Source organism: Lagenorhynchus albirostris, chromosome 2 (genome assembly GCF_949774975.1).
Source record: "Lagenorhynchus albirostris chromosome 2, mLagAlb1.1, whole genome shotgun sequence".
NCBI lineage: Eukaryota > Metazoa > Chordata > Mammalia > Artiodactyla > Delphinidae > Lagenorhynchus > Lagenorhynchus albirostris.
The window spans coordinates 25,962,241-25,981,288 of NC_083096.1; the positions used below are offsets into that span (position 1 = coordinate 25,962,241).

At 38.5% G+C, this 19,048-nt stretch overlaps 1 protein-coding gene and 1 pseudogene across 4 annotated transcripts in view; one reads left to right on the forward strand and one right to left on the reverse strand.

Moving 5' to 3' along the window:
• EFCAB2 (EF-hand calcium binding domain 2) overlaps positions 1-19,048 on the reverse strand; it is a 112,470-nt gene that overhangs the window by 56,726 nt on the left and 36,696 nt on the right. For 3 of the 4 annotated variants that reach the window (XM_060128478.1, XM_060128450.1, XM_060128459.1), the window contains one exon: positions 3,177-3,261. In XM_060128478.1, the coding sequence (XP_059984461.1) occupies positions 3,177-3,261 (85 nt within the window). The remainder of the gene's footprint in view (positions 1-3,176; positions 3,262-19,048) is intronic. The other variant, XM_060128469.1, reaches the window with a different exon arrangement.
• Positions 17,116-17,571, forward strand: LOC132508349 (small ribosomal subunit protein uS8-like; annotated as a pseudogene).

Genomic DNA, 19,048 nt, shown 5'->3' on the forward strand with positions numbered 1-19,048 from the left:
CCTGAATTGGCCCTTCTATCAGAAAAAGGCCTGGGGCTTCCCTGGTGGCGCAGCGGTTGAGAATTTGCCTGCTAATGCAGTGGACACGGGTTCGAGCCCTGGTCTGGGAGGATCTCACATGCCGCGGAGCAGCTGGGCCCGTGAGCCACAACTACTGAGCCTGAACTTCGCAACGAGAGGCCGCGATAGTAAGAGGCCCGCACACCGCGATGAAGAGTGGCCCCCGCTTGCCACAACTAGAGAAAGCCCTCACACAGAAACGAAGACCCAACACAGAAAAAAAAAAACAAAAAAAAAACAGGCCTGGCATCAGGGATTTGGGAAATTTTCTCTTCACTGCTACTTTCAGGAAGCCTCAAAGCAGGAGATGAGCCCATGAAATCCATGAAGGGTGGGGTGGAGGGGAACAGGGAGGGAAGGGGCGACACAGTCCAGCAAGACACCGAATTAGAGAAACGCTGACATGACCTTAAGCAAACTATTTACCTTCTCCTAGTCTCCAAAAACTGGAGATGCCAACCCTTACTGTACCAATAAAAAGACTAAAATGAGGTAATGTACACAAAAACCCTTAGCACCCAACCATAGGTAGACATCAGAGAGCAAGGCTTGAGTAAATGCTGGTTTCCCTTCTCTGTTCCCCCTCTCTTTCATAAAGCTATCCTGGTTCTTCTTGCACTTCCCTGACTTCTCTGACAATACCTCTCCTCTCCTTCCCCAGGAGAACCCTTCCGCTCCAGTGAGAGGTCTGAGGTAAAGGCACGTGCCATCCATATATTTATTCAAATTGCAGCCAAGAGTCGCAAGCTCCCCACCCCATCCCAAACCCTATCAACCACCACTACTGTCCCACCCGGTTTCCCGCTAGGATACTCACACTGCGGAGTGTCATTCACAATGCATGCAGTGAGGCTGGTGCCACTTCGAGCTGTGCAGTGCTCAGCCCTGCACTTTACCCTCACACTTCCCTGGCAATGGCTGAGCCAAGCCTCCCACAAGGCCGACTACAGTTGCAGTGCTGGAAGTTAACTCCACTCTCTACCTTATCCACTGCAGTAAAGCCCATGAACATAGTTGAGTACCAAACAAAACTTTGTAAGGTGTTACTATAAAGTAATGAAACTGACTGCACTTATCACTCTCCTTTCCTGTAATCACACCTTGTACCTTCAGGTGTGAGAAACTAAGGAATACATATACAGTCAGCCCTCCGTATCCATGGGTTCCACATCCAAAGATTCAACCATCCACAGATCTAAAATACTGGGAGAAAAAACCCCAGAAAGTTCCAAAAGCAAAATCTGAATTTGCCACATGCCACAGGCAACTATTTACATAGCATTTACACTGTATTAGGTACTATAAGTAATCAGAGATGATTTAAAATATATGGGAGGGACTTCCTGGTGGCGCAGTGGTTAAGAGTCCGCCTGTCACTGCAGGGGACACAGGTTCGCACCCTGGTCCGGGAAGATCCCACATGCTGCGGAGCAACTAAGCCCAAGTGCCACAACTACTGAGCCCGCGCTCTAGAGCCCGTGAGCCACAACTACTGAGCCCACGTGCCACAACTACTGAAGCCCACACACCTACAGCCTGTGCTCTGCAACAAGAGAAGCCACCACAATGAGAAGCTCATGCACCACAACAAAGAGTAGCCCCCGCTCACCACAACTAGAGAAAGCCCGCGTGCAGCAACGAAGACCCAATGTAGCCATAAACAAACAAATAAATTCATATATAAAAAAATAAAATATACAGAAGGATGTAGGTAGGTAATATGCAAATTCTATGCCACTTTTTATAAGGGGTTTGAGCATCCCTAGATTTTGATATCCTCGAGGGGTGAGGGGTTGGGGGTGAGTCAGGGAGGAGTCGGGGTGTGCCTTGGAACCAATCCTTTGTAGATACCGAGGGACGATCGTAGCTACAATTTGTCATACATAAAACCTCCTATTGTTCATTCAGTTTAGCTCAAATTTAAAGCACTTAGTCCTGGGAGTTCCCTGGCAGTCCAGTGATTATGACTCTGCGCTTTCACTGCCGAGGGGCTGGGTTCAATCCCTGGTCGGGCAACTAAGATCCCACAAGCCACGCGGGGGGGCAAAAAAAAGCACTTAGTCACTTCCAACTGTTTTCTTGGCCTCTGTACTACTAGTTTCTGACTCTTGAGATTGTGATCCCATCAAATACTCCTCATTCAGCTTGGTCTCCTGGAACAATGGTTTCATTGCCTTTCTTTGATGTACATATGTGGCATAGATTCTACAGCTTCTGTTTTATGCGTGTATAATCTCCTCTACCTTTTGCCTCTTCTTTTTTCACACTATTCTTTGTCTCCTGTCCTCCATTCTAGATCTACCAGTATTCATGTCTTTTTCTCATCTTTTTATGTTCTTTTGTTTTGGTTCTTTTGGTTATTTTACTCAAGGAGTGTATCATGTTTAAGTATTATTAATCCTTCTTTGTAATATCATGTTCATAGCTTGATTATACATAGCTATGTATTTTATTTTTTTTAATTTATTTATTTAATTCATTTATTTTTGGCTGTGTTGGGTCTTCATTGCTGCGCATGGGCTTTCTCTAGTTGCAGTGAGCAGGGGCTAGTCTTCCTTGCAGTGTGTGTGCTTCTCACTGCAGTGGCTTCTCTTGTTGCAGAGCATGGGCTCTAGGCACGTGGGCTTCAGTAATGTGGCTCACGGGGTCTAAGAGCACAGGCTTAGCTGCTCTGCAGCATGTGGGATCTTCCCGGACCAGGGATCAAACCCGTGTCCCTTTCAATGGCAGGTGGATCCTTAACCACTGAGCCACCAGGGAAGTCCCCATACCTATGTATTTTAAAAGCAAATTCTATTCATTCACTCAACAAATATATACTGAGTGCCAACTATGTGTCTAGTACTAAAGCTATAGTAGAGTTAGCCTCATTCACAGAATTTAGTCTGTAGGTTAGAATAGGCAATGTGGATATATATTCTTTCCACCAGATTATGAAGAATAATAAACAGTATAGATCCGAAGCAACAGATAGAAAAGACCTTTTACAGGGTACAGAAAAATAAGTACTTTAAATAGCATAATAAGTCCAAAGAAAGTAAAAAGAAGAGAATGAACCCTCCTCTACTTTACAAGTTGTATCAGCAATTTAGAATTAGAAGAAAACATTTCCAAACCTCACATCCACTGTATTATTTGACTCATGGTCAAATACTTCAAAAGCTTCTTTGATTTTTTTGTGAAATTCTGCTACTGCTATCTCTGCAAAAGAAAAAGTAAATAAAAATTATTTTTTTAACTTTAACTTCAAAACAAAAATTTCAATAACTAGAAATTCTAGGAAGGAAGAACATGGCAGAACTCCTTCCTAATATTTTTTATTGGGGGGGTGGGGAGAGGCTCTGTAGGAGAATGTCTTTACGCAGAGGAGAGGCATGCTGAACTCTTTAAGAGTGAAATGTTATGATGTTTGCAATTTACCTTTCTCCCCGCTTCCCAATATTCTTTTTTTTTTTTTTTGTGGTACGCGGGCCTCTCACTGCCGTGGCCTCCCCCGTTGCGGAGCACAGGCTACGGACATGCAGGCTCAGCGGCCATAGCTCACGGGCCCAGCCGCTCCACGGCACGTGGGATCCTCCCGGACCGTGGCACGAACCCATGTTCCCTGCATCGGCAGGCGGACTCTCAACCACTGTGCCACCCGGGAAGCCCCCCAATATTCTTAATGTATCATTTGGCATGTTTAACTTCCTCTAGAGATCTCAAAGACAGAGTTTTTAAAACAACTTTTTTACTGAGGCATAATACACAAACAAGAAAGTACCAAAGGTGCACTTATCTCAAGTATACAGCTTACTGAGTTTTTAGGTATGTATATAGTCACAGAGCTGAACTACCACCCAGATCAAGATATAGAACATTTCCAGCACCAGCCTATCTTCCATCTCAGTTTGGGTAGATCCTAGCCTGAGAAGCAGAAGGAATCCAGTGCCACAGATATTGTGTTTCTCTAGTGTGTCCACCTGTCTTGCTTTACTCTATGCTTGAGGAGGATGGAAATTGGGGAGTGGGAGGCATACAAAAGCAACATGTTACACTCGCTCAAAAAACTTTCAAACTGGGCTTCCCTGGTGGCGCAGTGGTTGAGAGTCTGCCTGCCGATGCAGGGGACGTGGGTTCGTGCCCCGGTCCGGGAGGATCCCACATGCCGCGGAGCGGCTGGGCCCGTGGGCCATGGATGCTGGGCCTGCGCGTCCGGAGCCTGTGCTCCGCAACAGGAGAGGCCACAGCGGTGAGAGGCCAGCGTACCGCAAAAAAAAAAAAAAAAACTTTCAAACTAGTTTTGAAACTAAAACTTACTTAGATGAAACAATTAAAACGTCATTTATTCAGTAAATATTGATTGAGTACCTACTATGTACTACACACTATTCTAAGTGCTACAGTTAGAGCAAGGAAGAAAATAGACAAAATTTCCTGCCTCCGTGGAGCTATTTTGTGCGTGGTGGGGGAGATATAAGCTTATACACACTTGGTAAAATACACAGTAAGTCAAATGGTGCTAGAAAAAATAAAGCAGGGAAGGGACATGGGTGCTGGCAATGTGGGTAGGGGCGAATGGGATGGGATGGTGGTTTGGGAAGGCCTACCTAAGTGATAAGGTGACATCTGCACAGACCAGAAGGAGGCGAAAGAGCCAGCCTTGTGAATATCAGCAGGAAGAGTTTTTAGCCAGAGAGAACAAGAAAGGCAGAATGGTAGGAAATAAGGTCAGAAAGGTATGAGTTTGAGGGTGGGGACAGATTCTATAAGGGCTCTGCAGGCTACTTTAAGGACGGTGTCTTGTACTTTGAAAGAGGTGAGAAACCACTGGAGGGTTCTAAGCAGCGAAGTGACATGGTCTGGCTTCTATTCACTTTGGCTATTATGTTAAGAATACCCTGGAAAGGAACAAGGGTGGAAGAAAAGAGACCAGTTAGGAGGATATTGCTATATTCTATTTTATTTTGGTACGCGGCCCTCTCACTGCTATGGCCTCTCCTGTTGCGGAGCACAGGCTCCGAACGCGCAGGCTCTGCGGCCATGGCTCACGGGCCCAGCCGCTCCACGGCATGTGGGATCTTCCCGGACCGGGGCACGAACCCGCGTCCCCTGCATCGGCAGGCGGACTCTCAACCACTGCGCCACCAGGGAAGCCCTGCTATATTCTAGATGAGAGAATATTGTACTTACTATTTGAAAAACAAATAGCTTTTCTAGAAAAAGTGGAAAGAGAGAGATTAAGTATGAGTTTAGATAATTATTTTAATTATAAATATATTCCCTTTACCCTAACATAACCACATAACATTTTGCTGTATTTTCCTTTCTTCGTACACAACCTTTTATAACTACCATTCATTCTCCTAACTACTTCACTGAAATGTTTTATTTTTCCAGGTTGCGACATAACCTTCAATTCTGAACAGTACCAAAGGAATGTAACAATTTATTGATAATGTTAATTTTTCTTTATTATAATAAATAACATGGCAGCAAACTTCTACTAGTTTAATAAGCAAGTAAATGTTATCTCATTATTTAAATTTACAGCTCTTTGCTTACAAGTAAGTCTAAATAATGATCCTTTATGCTTGTTTACCACCTCTATTTTCTATGTTATGAATTGTCTGTTCATGTTCTCTGCTCATCCCTACTGCGATCTTCTGTTTTTTCTTAACAATTTGTATGAGCTCTTTAAATAATAAAGACTTAACCCTATGTCATGATTACTGAAAACAATTTTCCAGGTCAGTTGTTTTCATTTGTTTTCCTAAAATGAAAACAGTTCCATCTCCTTTATGATCACCAAAATCACACATGATTCCTGAAGAAAAAAAAAAAGGAAAGAAGTTTAGACTAAGTAAAAACCACTTCAAATCCTACCAAGCAGAGTTAACTACTCTTAATGTTGTCCTCTAATCTAATTTTTCACTCAACAATAAACTGTGAGCATCTTTTTATTCTCAAAAAAACTTATTACATTATCATTTTTAGTGGCTGATATTCCATTATAGAACTTTATCATAATTTATTAAACCAACTCCCTAATTGTAGACATTTAAGTAGTTCCCAACTTTTTTGTTTTTACAATAATTCTTGAGTGAACCATTCTTCCCAATTCGTCTTTGTGCCTTTGTCTTATTATCTCGCTGAAATACAATAAGTTGAATTTGTGTTAGATATTGGGAAGGCTCTTATTAGTCTTAATAGTACCGTGGGAAAATCTCACTGGTTATAATACTGCCATTGCACAAAGCTGATGTTTGCTTTTTAAATTTAAGATTATTTTTTAAGTACATTATCTTTTATTTTTATTTTAGTCACATCTGTTAAGATTTCTTCTCATCCTTTAAAGTTTAGAAACATATCCTTTGAAAGGACCACCAAAAGAGGGAGAAAATCATCCTTTTTCTATAGGTTTGGTGAATACTCAATTCTATTTTCTTCTACAATTTAAAAATACACTTACTCTTAAATCCATCTGAAAGTTATTTTGTCATGATTCAAAGTGAAAGATTAATTTCTAATCTTATTTTAGTAATTTCTAATTTACTAAGCACTTGAGTTCTTTCTTCCTACTTTATAATGTGTTATAATCCTCTATGTGATGGAGACTAATTCTATTGATTGTCTATTCTATCAATTCCATTCTGAATTGCATTTCTAGTCTTACACCATTACCATCCTATTTTACTTATTACCACTGTTATTGGTCTTCTTTTTAGGAATGTTCTTTAATATTCTCACCCGTGTATTCTTCCGAATGAAATTTAGAAATCCAAATAAAATTTAGAAATTCCAAATAAAATTGGGAGTTTTATTGCGTTTTGGGAGTTTTATTGCGTATTGCAATGAAGCTATATGCCGAGAAAGAATTAACATTTTAAAATAGTTTTCGGACTTCCCTGGTGGTGCAGTGGTTAAGAATCTGCCTGCCAATGCAGGGGACACGGGTTCGAACCCTGGTCCAGGAAGATCTCACATGCCATGGAGCAACTAAGCCCGTGCATCACAACTACTGAGCCTGCGCTCTGAAGCCCACGTGCCACAACTACTGAGCCCGCATGCCACAACTGCTGAAGCCTGAGCACCTGGAGCCTGTGCTCTGCAGCAGAAGAGGCCACCATGGTGGGAGGCCGTGCACCACAGCAAAGAGTAGCCCCCGCTCGCCACAACTAGAGAAATCCCATGCGCAGCAACAAAGACCCAACATATCCAAAAATTAAAATAAATAAAAATTTTAAAAGTCTTTGAGACATTCTAAAGAAACTTGTTAACTTTAATGCAGCATTTTCCAAATTTACTGGATCATGGAATCTCCTTTTTCCAATTGTCATCTGTCAGGAATAAATAATGCTTTAATTGACATTTGGAACTTCCCTAACTCAGGAATCCTCACCCACTGGACACAGGTATGATGTGAATGGATTACAGGGGCATCCGAAAATACTGATGCTCTCATTTCTCAGTGTGGCCAGGTCGAGGTTGGGCAGCAAAACGCAACTATTCCAGGGCTTCCTAGCAGGAGGCTCAAAGCAGTACAGGATCTGATGGCAAGCCCCTTGGTCACACAGGTGGCAAGCACAGCAAATGCTGTCAGGTACCCACTGCTCCACACTTGCCATGAAGGCGATCTACCACATGGGCTCCTATTTCAGAAGCCAGAAATCAAATGCACCACTGCTTATCATGGACAAGGAATCCATGGAGCCACTGGAATAGTTCGTGTTCCACATGCCCATGGAACATAATATACAATCCAGTGTTGAGACTGAGGAGGCTTGTGGCTCTAAGAAACAGCCCCCAATCCTTATCTTCACATATATTGGCTAATTCTATCCCTGTGCAGCTGATGGGCCCTTTTAGTATCAGCCAAGCCTGCATCATGGCTCTAACAACACATACATGTTATATAAATTAAATCTTCACCATTATTTTTAAATAACTGATATGAGAAAGTTCAACTGGATTAAAAAACCATTTGCATTATATCACAAAATTTTCTAAGTTATATTTATTAATTAAAGGAGGAGTTTTTGACAGAAACAAACTCACAGACATAGAGAACAAACTAGTAACTAGTGGTTATCAGTGGGGAGAGGGAAAAGGTGAGGGGTGAGACAGGGCTATGAGATTGAGAGACACAAACTACTATGTATAAAATAAATAAGCAACAAGGATATATTATACAGCACAGGGAAATATGCCATTATTTTGCAATAACTTTAAATGGAGTATAATCCATAAACACTGAATCACTATGTTGTACACCTGAAACTAATGTAATATTTTAAATCAACTACACTTCAATTTAAAAAGGATACATTTTTGAGATTATAAATATAATTTCAACTGTTTTAAATTTTTTAGTGGTTGAGAAAAATACTTTTACATTTTTACATAAAGTTTCCCATTGGTAATAAACTATCAAAAATTGAGGAGCGGGCTTCCCTGGTGGCGCAGTGGTTGAGAATCTGCCTGCTAATGCAGGGGACACGGGTTCGAGCCCTGGTCTGGGAAGATCCCACATGCCGCAGAGCAACTAGGCCCGTGAGCCACAACTACTGAGCCTGTGCATCTGGAGCCTGTGCGCCGCAACAAGAGAGGCCGCGATAGTGAGAGGCCCGTGCACCGCGATGAAGAGTGGCCCCCGCTTGCCACAACTAGAGAAAGCCCTCACACAGAAACAAAGACCCAACACAGCAAAAATAAATAAATTAATTAATAAACTCCTACCCCCAACATCTTCTTAAAAAAAAAAAAAATTGAGGAGCTTGGGCTTCCTTGGTGGCGCAGTGGTTGAGAGTCCGCCTGCCGATGTAGGGGACACGGGTTCGTGCCCTGGTCCGGGAGGATCCCACATGCCGCGGAGCAGCTGGGCCCGTGAGCCATTGCCGCTGGGCCTGCGTGTCCGGAGCCTGTGCTCCGCAACGGGAGAGGCCACAACAGTGAGAGGCCCGCATACCGAAAAAAAAAAAAAAATTGAGGAGCTTATATTTAAAAATCTGATCAGGAATTGAAAACAGTCATCCCTCAAATCCACAGGGAGATTGGTTCCAGGACCCACGGATACCAAAATCCAAGGACACTCAAGTTCCTTATATAAAATGGCATAGTATTTGCATAAACCTACACATATCCTCCCATATATGCTAAATCACCTCTAGATTACTTATAATATCTAATACAATGTAAATGCTATATAAGTAGTTGCTGGGCACACTGCAAATTCAAGTTTGAATCTGAAATTGAAAGCTTCGTGTTGTAAACATCTCTATACCCATCACCTGTATCAAACTATGACTAATATTTTGCTGTTTTTTGCTTCTTCCCTATGTCTCTGTCTCTAAGTAAATTGCAGACATTACAATTATTCATCCCTAAATACTTCAACACGCATCTCCTAAAAATAAGGACATCCTCCTACGTAACCCCAATATAATTATGACATCCTTAAAAATTAACAAAAATTCACTAAAATCATCTAATATCTATTCAATATATAAATTTCTAAATTGTACCATAATGTCTTTTTTATAGTTATTTTTTCAACTTACACTCTAATTAAAGTTTCTGTACTACATTTGGTTTTAATATTTTTTGGTCTCTTTTAAACTACCACAGTCCTTCATCCTTCCCTAGTCTCCTATCCCCTTATGAAATTAGCTTGTGGAAGAGACCAGGCTATGCAATGTCTTATAAAATGTCCTACATTCTGGACTTGTCTGATAGCAGTTCTTGTTTCACCTTCATGTTAAAAAACTACTTCTCCATTAAGTTTCATTCCTTCAGGACATATCACCTGCTACGCCTTCTCACTGCTGTCTTTTACTGATTCTCTGATCACTTTCCTCCAAATTTATCACCCCAACTAATTCAGTTTCCAACAACCCATCCTCACAGTTCCATTTGATCATCAACACCTTTTGATTCCACTTATTAAATCTTTTAAAATCTGTCTCCCTCCTTCCATTTCCACTGCCACTGCTTAAGTTTAGACCTTCATCACTTCTGAACTGGATTTTAACACAGTCACTTCCTGTCTTTTTGCCTTTAGTCTCCTTTCCCTCCATTCCCATTCCATCCTTCAAACCATAGTCCACATTTTGATAGAATGATCTTTCTAAAACAAAACTTTGCTCATATGACTTCCTGATTTAAAATCTTTCAATGGTTCCCAAGGTCTTTAAAAAAAAACCATTCAGTCTCCTTAATCAGGTACACAAATCCCTTTACAACCTTGCCCCCTTTTTATCACAAAAATGCCATTTCTCAGAACGTTCCCATACAGATTCTCCACCTTGAAAATCTTTGTAGTTTTTCAATTAATATGCTTTTTCATTGTCATTGTGATTGATAGTCTGTCTGTATGGAACAGTCCTCTCCTTTTTCTGGGCTAATTCTACTCATCATTCAAGGCAGTTTAAGAGTAACACACACCTTTCTGAAGGCTACCCTTATCCTCTTTTTCGACTAGGTACCCTCCTATGTAATCATGTAGCATCCATGGATATCTCTATTATAATATTATATCAAACTATGTTGTAATCAGTGGTTTACTTATTTGTCTCCCCTTCCATACTTGTAAACACCTTGAGAACAACTTTGACACTGCCTGGAACATACTAAAATCTCAATAAATGCTTACTAAATAGTTACTCATCGCATGTGAGATAATCCATATCCCATTTGTTATGACAATTCACAATTTCCCTTTTTGGTGTTTTATTGGGTATTAACAGAATTATATTTATTTTCTTCATATAATGAAACTAGGTAACATTTAAGTTTTTTTCTATGTTATAGAACAATTTGTGTAACAAGAGAATTATCTGTTGGGTAAGAAATTGGCAAGGAAAGAATTAAGGTAGTATAACAAAATGACAGACAGTAAAATGCAGTGGTTGACAAATTCAGCAATATATTAAAAGGATAACACATCATGACCAAGTGGGATTTATTCCAGGGAAACAAGATTGGTTCAACATACAAAAATCAATCAAAGTTACATACCACTTTAATAGAATGAAGGCAGAAAAGCCACATGATTAGGACAATTGATATAGAAAAAGCATTTGACAAAATTCAACACCCTTTCATGATAATATTCAGAAAACTAGGAACAGAAGGAAACTTCCTCAACATGATAAAGGCCTTATATGAAAAACCCACAGCTAATATCATTTTCAATGCTGAAAGACAAAGCTTTTCCTGGAAGATCAGGAATAAGACAAAGATGCTCTCTTTTACCTCTTCTATTCAACATAGTATTGGATGTTCTAGCCAGAGGATCTGGGCAAGAAAAAAAAATAAAAGGCATACAAGTTGGAAAGGAAGAAGTAAAATAATTTCCGTTCACAGATGATATAATCTTATACGTAGAAAACCGTGAGTCTGCCAAAAAATCCAAAAAACAAACAAAACCTGATAGAGCTAATAAACACATTCAGCAAAGTTGCAGGATATAAAATCAACACACAAAAATCAGTCACATTTCAATACAATAAAAATTTCAATACAATAAAAACAAACAATCTGAAAAGGAGTTTTTAAAATTCCATTTGTAATATCACAAAAATATCAACCCCAAAAATACATAAGTTGGACGTCATCAAAATTAAAACTTACGTGAAATCAAAGGACACTACCAAGAGTGAAAAGACAACCCAAAGAATGAGAGAAAACATTTGCAAAGCATATATCTGATAAGGAATTAATATCCAGAATATATAAGAACTCCTATAACTAAACAACAGAAAAATCAACCCAATTAAAAAATATGAAAACTTTGAATAGTCATTTCTCAAAAGAAGTTACACAAATGGCTTACTAGTACCTGAAAAAATGCTCAACATCACTAGTCATCAAATGCAAATCAGAACAAGGAGATCATACTTCATGCTCATTAGGATGTCTATTATAAAAACAGAAAATAACAAGTCTTGGTGAGGATGTGGAAAAACTGGAACTGTTGTGTATTGCTGATGGAAGTATAAAATGGTACAGCTAGGGACTTCCCTGGTGGCACAGTGGTTAAGAATCCGCCTGCCAATGCAGGGGACACGGGTTCGATCCCTGGTCCGGGAAGATCCCACATGCTGGAGCAACTAAGCCCGTGCACCACAACTACTGAGCCTACGCTCTAGAGCCCACAAGCCACAACTACTGAAGCCCGCATGCCGCAACTACTGAAGCCCGCATGCCTAGAGCCTGTGCTCTGCAACAAGAGAAGCCACCACAGTGAGAAGCCTATGCACCACAACGAAGAGTAGCCCCCACTCTCCACAACTAGAGAAAGCCCGCGTGCAGCCAAAAAAGAAAAAAAAAGGTACAGTTGCTGTTGTGGAAGACAGTACAGTAGTTCCTCAAAAAATTAAAATCTAATTACCATACAACCCAGCAATTCCACTTCTGGGTATACATCCAAAAGAATTGAAAGCAGTGTCTCAGCAGGCATCTGTACACCAATGTTCATAGCAGCATTATCCACAGTAGCCCAAAGGTGTAAACAACCCAAATATCCATTGACAGATAGATGCATAAGTGAAATGTGGCATATATATACAAGTGGAATATCACTCAGTCTTGAAATGAAACTATGACATATGCTACAACATGGATGAACTTTGAAGATGTTATGCTACGTGATATAAGCCAGATCCAAAAGAACCAATACTGTATGATTCCAATGATATGAGGAACCCAGAATAGTCAACTCATAAAAACAGAAAGTAGAATGGTGGTTGCCAGGAGCTGGGAGGAATGGAGAGTTACTGTCAAATGGGTACAAAGTTTTTGCTTGGAATGATGAAAAGTTCTGGAAATGGAGAGTGGTGATAGTTGCACAGCACTCTGAATGTACTTAATGTCACTGAATTGTGCATTTTTAAATGGTTAGGATGGTTTTAAAAAAATCCTAAAAATCAAAGTTAGAAAGAAAAAAGAAGCAACCATTCTAACGAAATTGTTCTAAAATTGGTAGTGGTAATGGGTGCACATATCTGTGAATATATTAAAAACAACTGAATTGTATACTTCGAAAGCATGAACTGCATGGTATGTGAATTATATCTTAATAAAGCTGCTATTAAAAAAGATGGAAGGGATATTATAATTCTTACACTCACAGGGAAGATAATTATGTAAGTAAACATTTCTCTTATTCTAATAAATAATGTATTTTTTTAAGTTACTAAAATATTAAAATATATATATATGCCAATTAATGCAACTTTTAACAATTTTGTGAAGGCAGCCCATTTTATTTCTTCCTTCACAATCTAAACTTTTATTTCCTCTTCTTGTATCATTCCATTAGCTAGCTGTCCGTCTATTTGGGCTGCTGTAACAAGTATCACAGATTTGGTATTTTATAAATAACAGAAGCTTATTTCTCACAATTCTGGAGGCTGAAAGTCTGAAATCAGGGTGTCAGCATGGTTCAGTGAGGGCTCTCATTCAGGGTGCATACTTATCATTGTAGCTTCACACGGTGGAAGGTGCTAGGGAGCTCTGTGGGATCTTTTTTATAAGAGCACTAATCCCATACATGAGTGACCTAATCACTTGCCAAAGGCCCCAACTACTAATACTATCACCTTTGGGAGTTAGGATTTCAACATATGAATCTGGTGGGGGACACAAAAATTCAGACCATAGCACTAGCAGTTACAGTATCTTGTTGAAAAGGTATGGTGAGATGGGACATCCTTGCCTTGTTTCTGATCTTACTGGGAAAGCTTCAAGTTTCTCACCATTAAGTCTGATGTTAGCTGTAGATGTTCTTGAGGAAGTTCCCCTCTATTCCTAGTTTACTGAGAGTTTTTAACATGAATGGGTGTAGGATTTTGTCAAATGTTTTTTCTGCATCTATTGATATGAATGTGATTGTTCTTTTTTAGCCTGTTGATGTGATGAATTACATTAATTGACTTTTGAATGTTGAAGCGCCTTGCATACCTGGGATAAATCCCACTTGGTTGTGGTGTATAATTCTTTTTATATATTGTTGGATTTGATTTGTTAATATTTTGTTGAGGATTTTCCCATCTATGTCCATGAGAGATACTGGTCTGTAGTTTTCTTCCCTTATGATGTCTTTATCTGGTTTTGGTATTAGGGTAATGCTGACCTCATAGAATGAGTTGAGAAGCATTCCCTCTGTTTATATTCTCTGAAAGAGATTATAGAGAAGTGGTATAATTTCTTCCTTAAATGTTTGGTAGAATTCACCAGTGAACCCATCTGGGCCTAGTGCTTTCTGTTTTGGAAGCTTATTAATTATTGATTCAATTTCTTTAATAGATATAGGCCCATTCAGATTGTCTACTTCTTCTTGTCTAAGAGACGAAAAGTAAAACGGTGGTTGCGGGGGCGGGGAGGATTACGGGAGGGATTGGGGGGTGGGCATTGGAGATGGGGAGATATTGTCTAATGGATAAAAGTTTCTGTTCGGTATGATGAAAAAGTTCTGGGGATGGACAGTCATGATGGCTGCACAGCAATGTGAATGTACTTAATGTCACTGAACTGTATGTACACTTAAAAATGGCTGTGAAAAATTTCATGTTACATATATTTTTGTCACGATAAAAAAAATAATAGCATCATCTTCATAAGTTTGGTTAATGATTCCATTCATTAAAATGTGTAAAGAATTTAGATTAATGCCTGATCCATATTAAGGGCTATATATGTATTAGATACTAATTGTTGTGGTTGAATCTGGGCTTAAAGAAGTTTCTGCTTCAAAATATTGTATCACAGGATCAAAACTCTTCAAACTGATGAGGCTAACATGAATGAAGTCTTACGGAGGAAAACAATTTATTTAAAACCTTCAAACAGTCTATTATTTAAATAGATTAAAATAAGGCAAGGTTGGCTTTTTTTAATACAATTACTCTGACAGACTCCAACAGTCATATTGGTAGCTGACAATGCTACCTGAAAGAGTAAACCCAGAGCTTAAGGAGAAAATAGCACCTATGGTATTTCAAAACAAGTAAGAAAAACAGATCTTAAATAGAGTAGACACCACAGTAAATAATACACTTCATTCTAATTTAAATGTCTTTTTGGTTATAAAATTAAAGGGCATACATATTTTAGAGACTAAAATGGGTTTAACAATTCTAATACTCCTTCTGAATACTATTATCCAAGGTTCCAGGTAGTTAAGCCAACCAACAAGCTGAAATGAAAGCATCACTTTCCCTTTCTTGCCCTTTTCTGACTAGTGATCTTTTTTTTTTAAGTATCCCTGACTTCTTTTATTTATTTAGATTCTTCATCTTGAAAATAAAAAAGCCAGTCTATGTATATTACTGCCAAAATATAAGATCTGGCCTCATCATATAGGGCTAAAATACCATGGTCACAAGTCAGAAAGCTATTAAACTATTTTCATGTTAACAGCCTAATGGAAGCTTTAAAAAGTTTTACTGTTGTCAGAAAAAATATATTTAAACTATTCAAATTAAGTGAAAGTACAACAATGTGTCTTTGCAACAATGGATGTGAATGTTTGCCAAAAATATTTGGCAACTTACATTGTTCAAATCAACATTTCAAAACAACAATGGAAATAATGTCTCTAATTTTAAAATATTTTATGGAAAAATAACTTTTATCAGGAAAAAATCTTTAGGATTATTAGAATATAACAAATGAGGTACTTAAGGAAATGATTATTTTAAGAAATAGATTTTTTTACCTATAAGTTTATTAAAATTAAATGTAATGTGATCAAGTGTGTTATCACGAATTTTTAAAAATATCTTGGTAATCAAAGTACTTCTCTCTAAAACTTGTGTATATGTAACATTATTGTAAGTTGGTACTAATTTAACTTAAGTTGGCCCATCATGTGTTCATTAGTTATTAACACACCAGATTAAGATTTTAGGCAAATTTTTGAGAAACTTCCATGAAGTATTTGGCTGATGACATATTTAGGTCATTAGAGAAAAAAAAATCAATTAAAAACCTCAGAATGTAGAATGGAAAGAAAATTTAGAAGTCATGCAGCCCTTTCAACTAATGGGAAAATTCCCTCTGAAATGTGTTTATGTTGTCATGGATCAGGGTTTATTGCTCTCTACTGTCAACTAATCACTTATTTTTGTTTTTGTTTTTAAGAAGCATTGCATTGACCAAGGCTACCATTAATGAAAAATGTGTTTACGTAGGTCTTAAAAAAGAAACAAAAAAAAGATCCATACACAGTCCTCCTTCATAAGGCACAAAGTCTCATTTAAACTTAACTCTTTATTAGTCATATCAATAGAAAAGTAAAGTCATAATTCATAAATGTGCTCTGGAAATAACAAATCTCTTGCTATGGAATATGTTTAAACTATAACTTTAACATATGTCAAAAAATGCTTGGGAATTCCCTGTCAGTCCAGTGGTTAGCACTTGGCACTTTCACTGTCGTGGCCCGGGTTTGATCCCTGGTTGAGAACTAAGATCCCCTGTGTGGCACAGCCAGGGGGAAAAAAAAAAAAAAAAAAAAGCTTGGTTGATAATCCAAGTAATTCTGTCTATTTAATTCATGGTTACATCTAGTTCAATATCATAAACGTTATCTCAAAAATTAAATAAAGCTAAAATATAATATGTAACTTTTCAGCAAGGTACATGCAATTTTGTGAAGCTTGGGGAAAATATTAGCAAGAATATATTTAATTTCACAGAAATGTCATGTTCAGCAGGTGTTCTAAAAAATGTTATTTTATAGAGTGCCCATTTAGCAAAATATGGAATGACCATATGTGGAAATAAGCAGTTTTACAAGACGGTCAGATGATGAAATAATATCAGAAATACTAGTTAACAAGCACATTTTTATAACAGAACAACTGTAATATATGTCAGAGTATGTTATGTATTTTTAAATATATTGTATACTGATGGAAGGTTTATCTATTTTGATAAAATAAGAAGCTTAGCAGTATTTTTAAGAGTGTCAACAAACAGGAATACTTTTTTCAATTGTTGTGTACCCTCCATTTCCCATGAATTCTTAATACTAATTAACTGTGCTTTTAAAAATCATATCCTTGCTCTTCCCACCATCTTTCCATGCCGCCATAATGGTGCGTATGAATGTCCTGACTGATGCTCTCAAGAGTATCGACAATGCCGAAAAGAGAGGCAAACAACAGGTTCTTATTAGGTCGTGCTCCAAAGTCATCGTCAGGTTCCTAACTGTGATGATGAAGCATGGTTACATTGGCGAATTTGAAATCATCGATGATCACAGGGCTGGGAAAATTGTTGCGAACCTCACAGGCAGGCTAAGTGTGATCAGCCCCAGGTTTGATGTGCAACTCAAAGATCTAGAAAAATGGTAGAATAACCTGCTCCCATCCCGTCAGTTTGGTTTCAGTGTACTGACAACCTCAGCTGGCATCATGGACCATGAAGAAGCAAGACGAAAACACACAGGAGGGAAAATCCTTGGATTCTTTTTCTAGGGATGTAATACATACATGCAAATAAAATGCCTCAGAGAATAACAACAACAAAAAATCATATCCTTTATGTTAACTTTGGTCAATTATTTTTCTCTTCCTTAAAAAGTAATTCAAAGTAACAAGAAACAAAATTGTACTACAGTTTCATAAAGAAACTAAAAAGCATAAGGAAAAGTTCAAGTTTTTGCTCCTTTACTTCCTTATAATTGGATGTAACTAGAAGAGAGATCGCAAGGTGGGGACAAACTCGACATTATTAAGGGTCGTTTTTACTAAGACGTACTAAAGGAATTTGGATTTTATTCTAAGGGCAATAGGTATCAAGTTAGGATTTATAAAGTACGGAGTATCAGACTGGATTTATAATCAAGGAAGATCACTCTTGCTGCTAGAAGGAAAACTCAACTGGAAGCAAATAAATGGTTAGAAGATTCATACAGTGATCCAGAGAATAGATGATGAATGTATCCTCACTGCACCCTATGTTTCCCCAAAACTTTGTAATTGTTTGACTGTTCCCCCCCGCCCCCGCCGCCCCCGCCGCCCCGGGACGCTGACCCCCATTAGACTGTAAATTCAGTAGAGTCAGAGGCTTCATCTGTTCTCATCACGTTTATAACCCCAGGCCATAGCACAAAGCAGACACATAGTGGATACTCAGTGCTCAATAAAAGTTGTTATATGAATGATTAGATGATTAAAAAAAAGAATAACCACATAGATGCTAAACTTAATGCAAATACCCAATAAGCATTGCATTCTATAGCTCAGACAAGCTTCTAGCCTTTCTCTCCTAATCACCTGTGACTACAGATATACACCACCGTATTTAGCCACATTTGAGAACTTAAATACAGCGATTATATAATTCTTGAAAGAATGAAGAAGATGATGGGAAAGAAACAGTAGTTCAGATAATTTCAGATGGTGCTTCCAGAATAAGTTAGTTACTAACTGGAGGCTTAGAGTGAAAAGGGTAAAGGAGAGCCCATGTTTGTTTCATTCATTAGTTTATTCGTTTACTCAACAAATATTGGTTGAACATCCCTTATATACTAGGCACTGTATTCATATTTATAAATAATGTAGTCCATACACTCTGGACGCACTACTCAGATCCCATCTTTGCCAAGGTAGTATGTAACCTTGCACAAGTTACTTAACCTCTCTGTGCCCTAGTCCTCAATCTGTACAATGGAGCTAATGAGAGTTACCTATTCCATAGAGCCACCATGGGCATTAAATGCTTTATGTAAAGTGCTGGGCGCATAGTAAGCACTCGAAAACATAAGCTATTTTTATTCTGTTACATTGGGAATTTGTAACTTGGGGATTGCCTTTACTTTGTATCCTAAAATGTGAAATATGGAACATTTTAGCTTCATTTGCAGGATGGGTATGGAGAATAGGTTTGAACAAATTTTATACATGTAGTATATATCAGATCCAAGGGTTTTATATACATGATTTTATCTAAAAGCTAGAGCTTTGGAATTAGAGAGAACTGGCTTGAATCCACAAGGTCA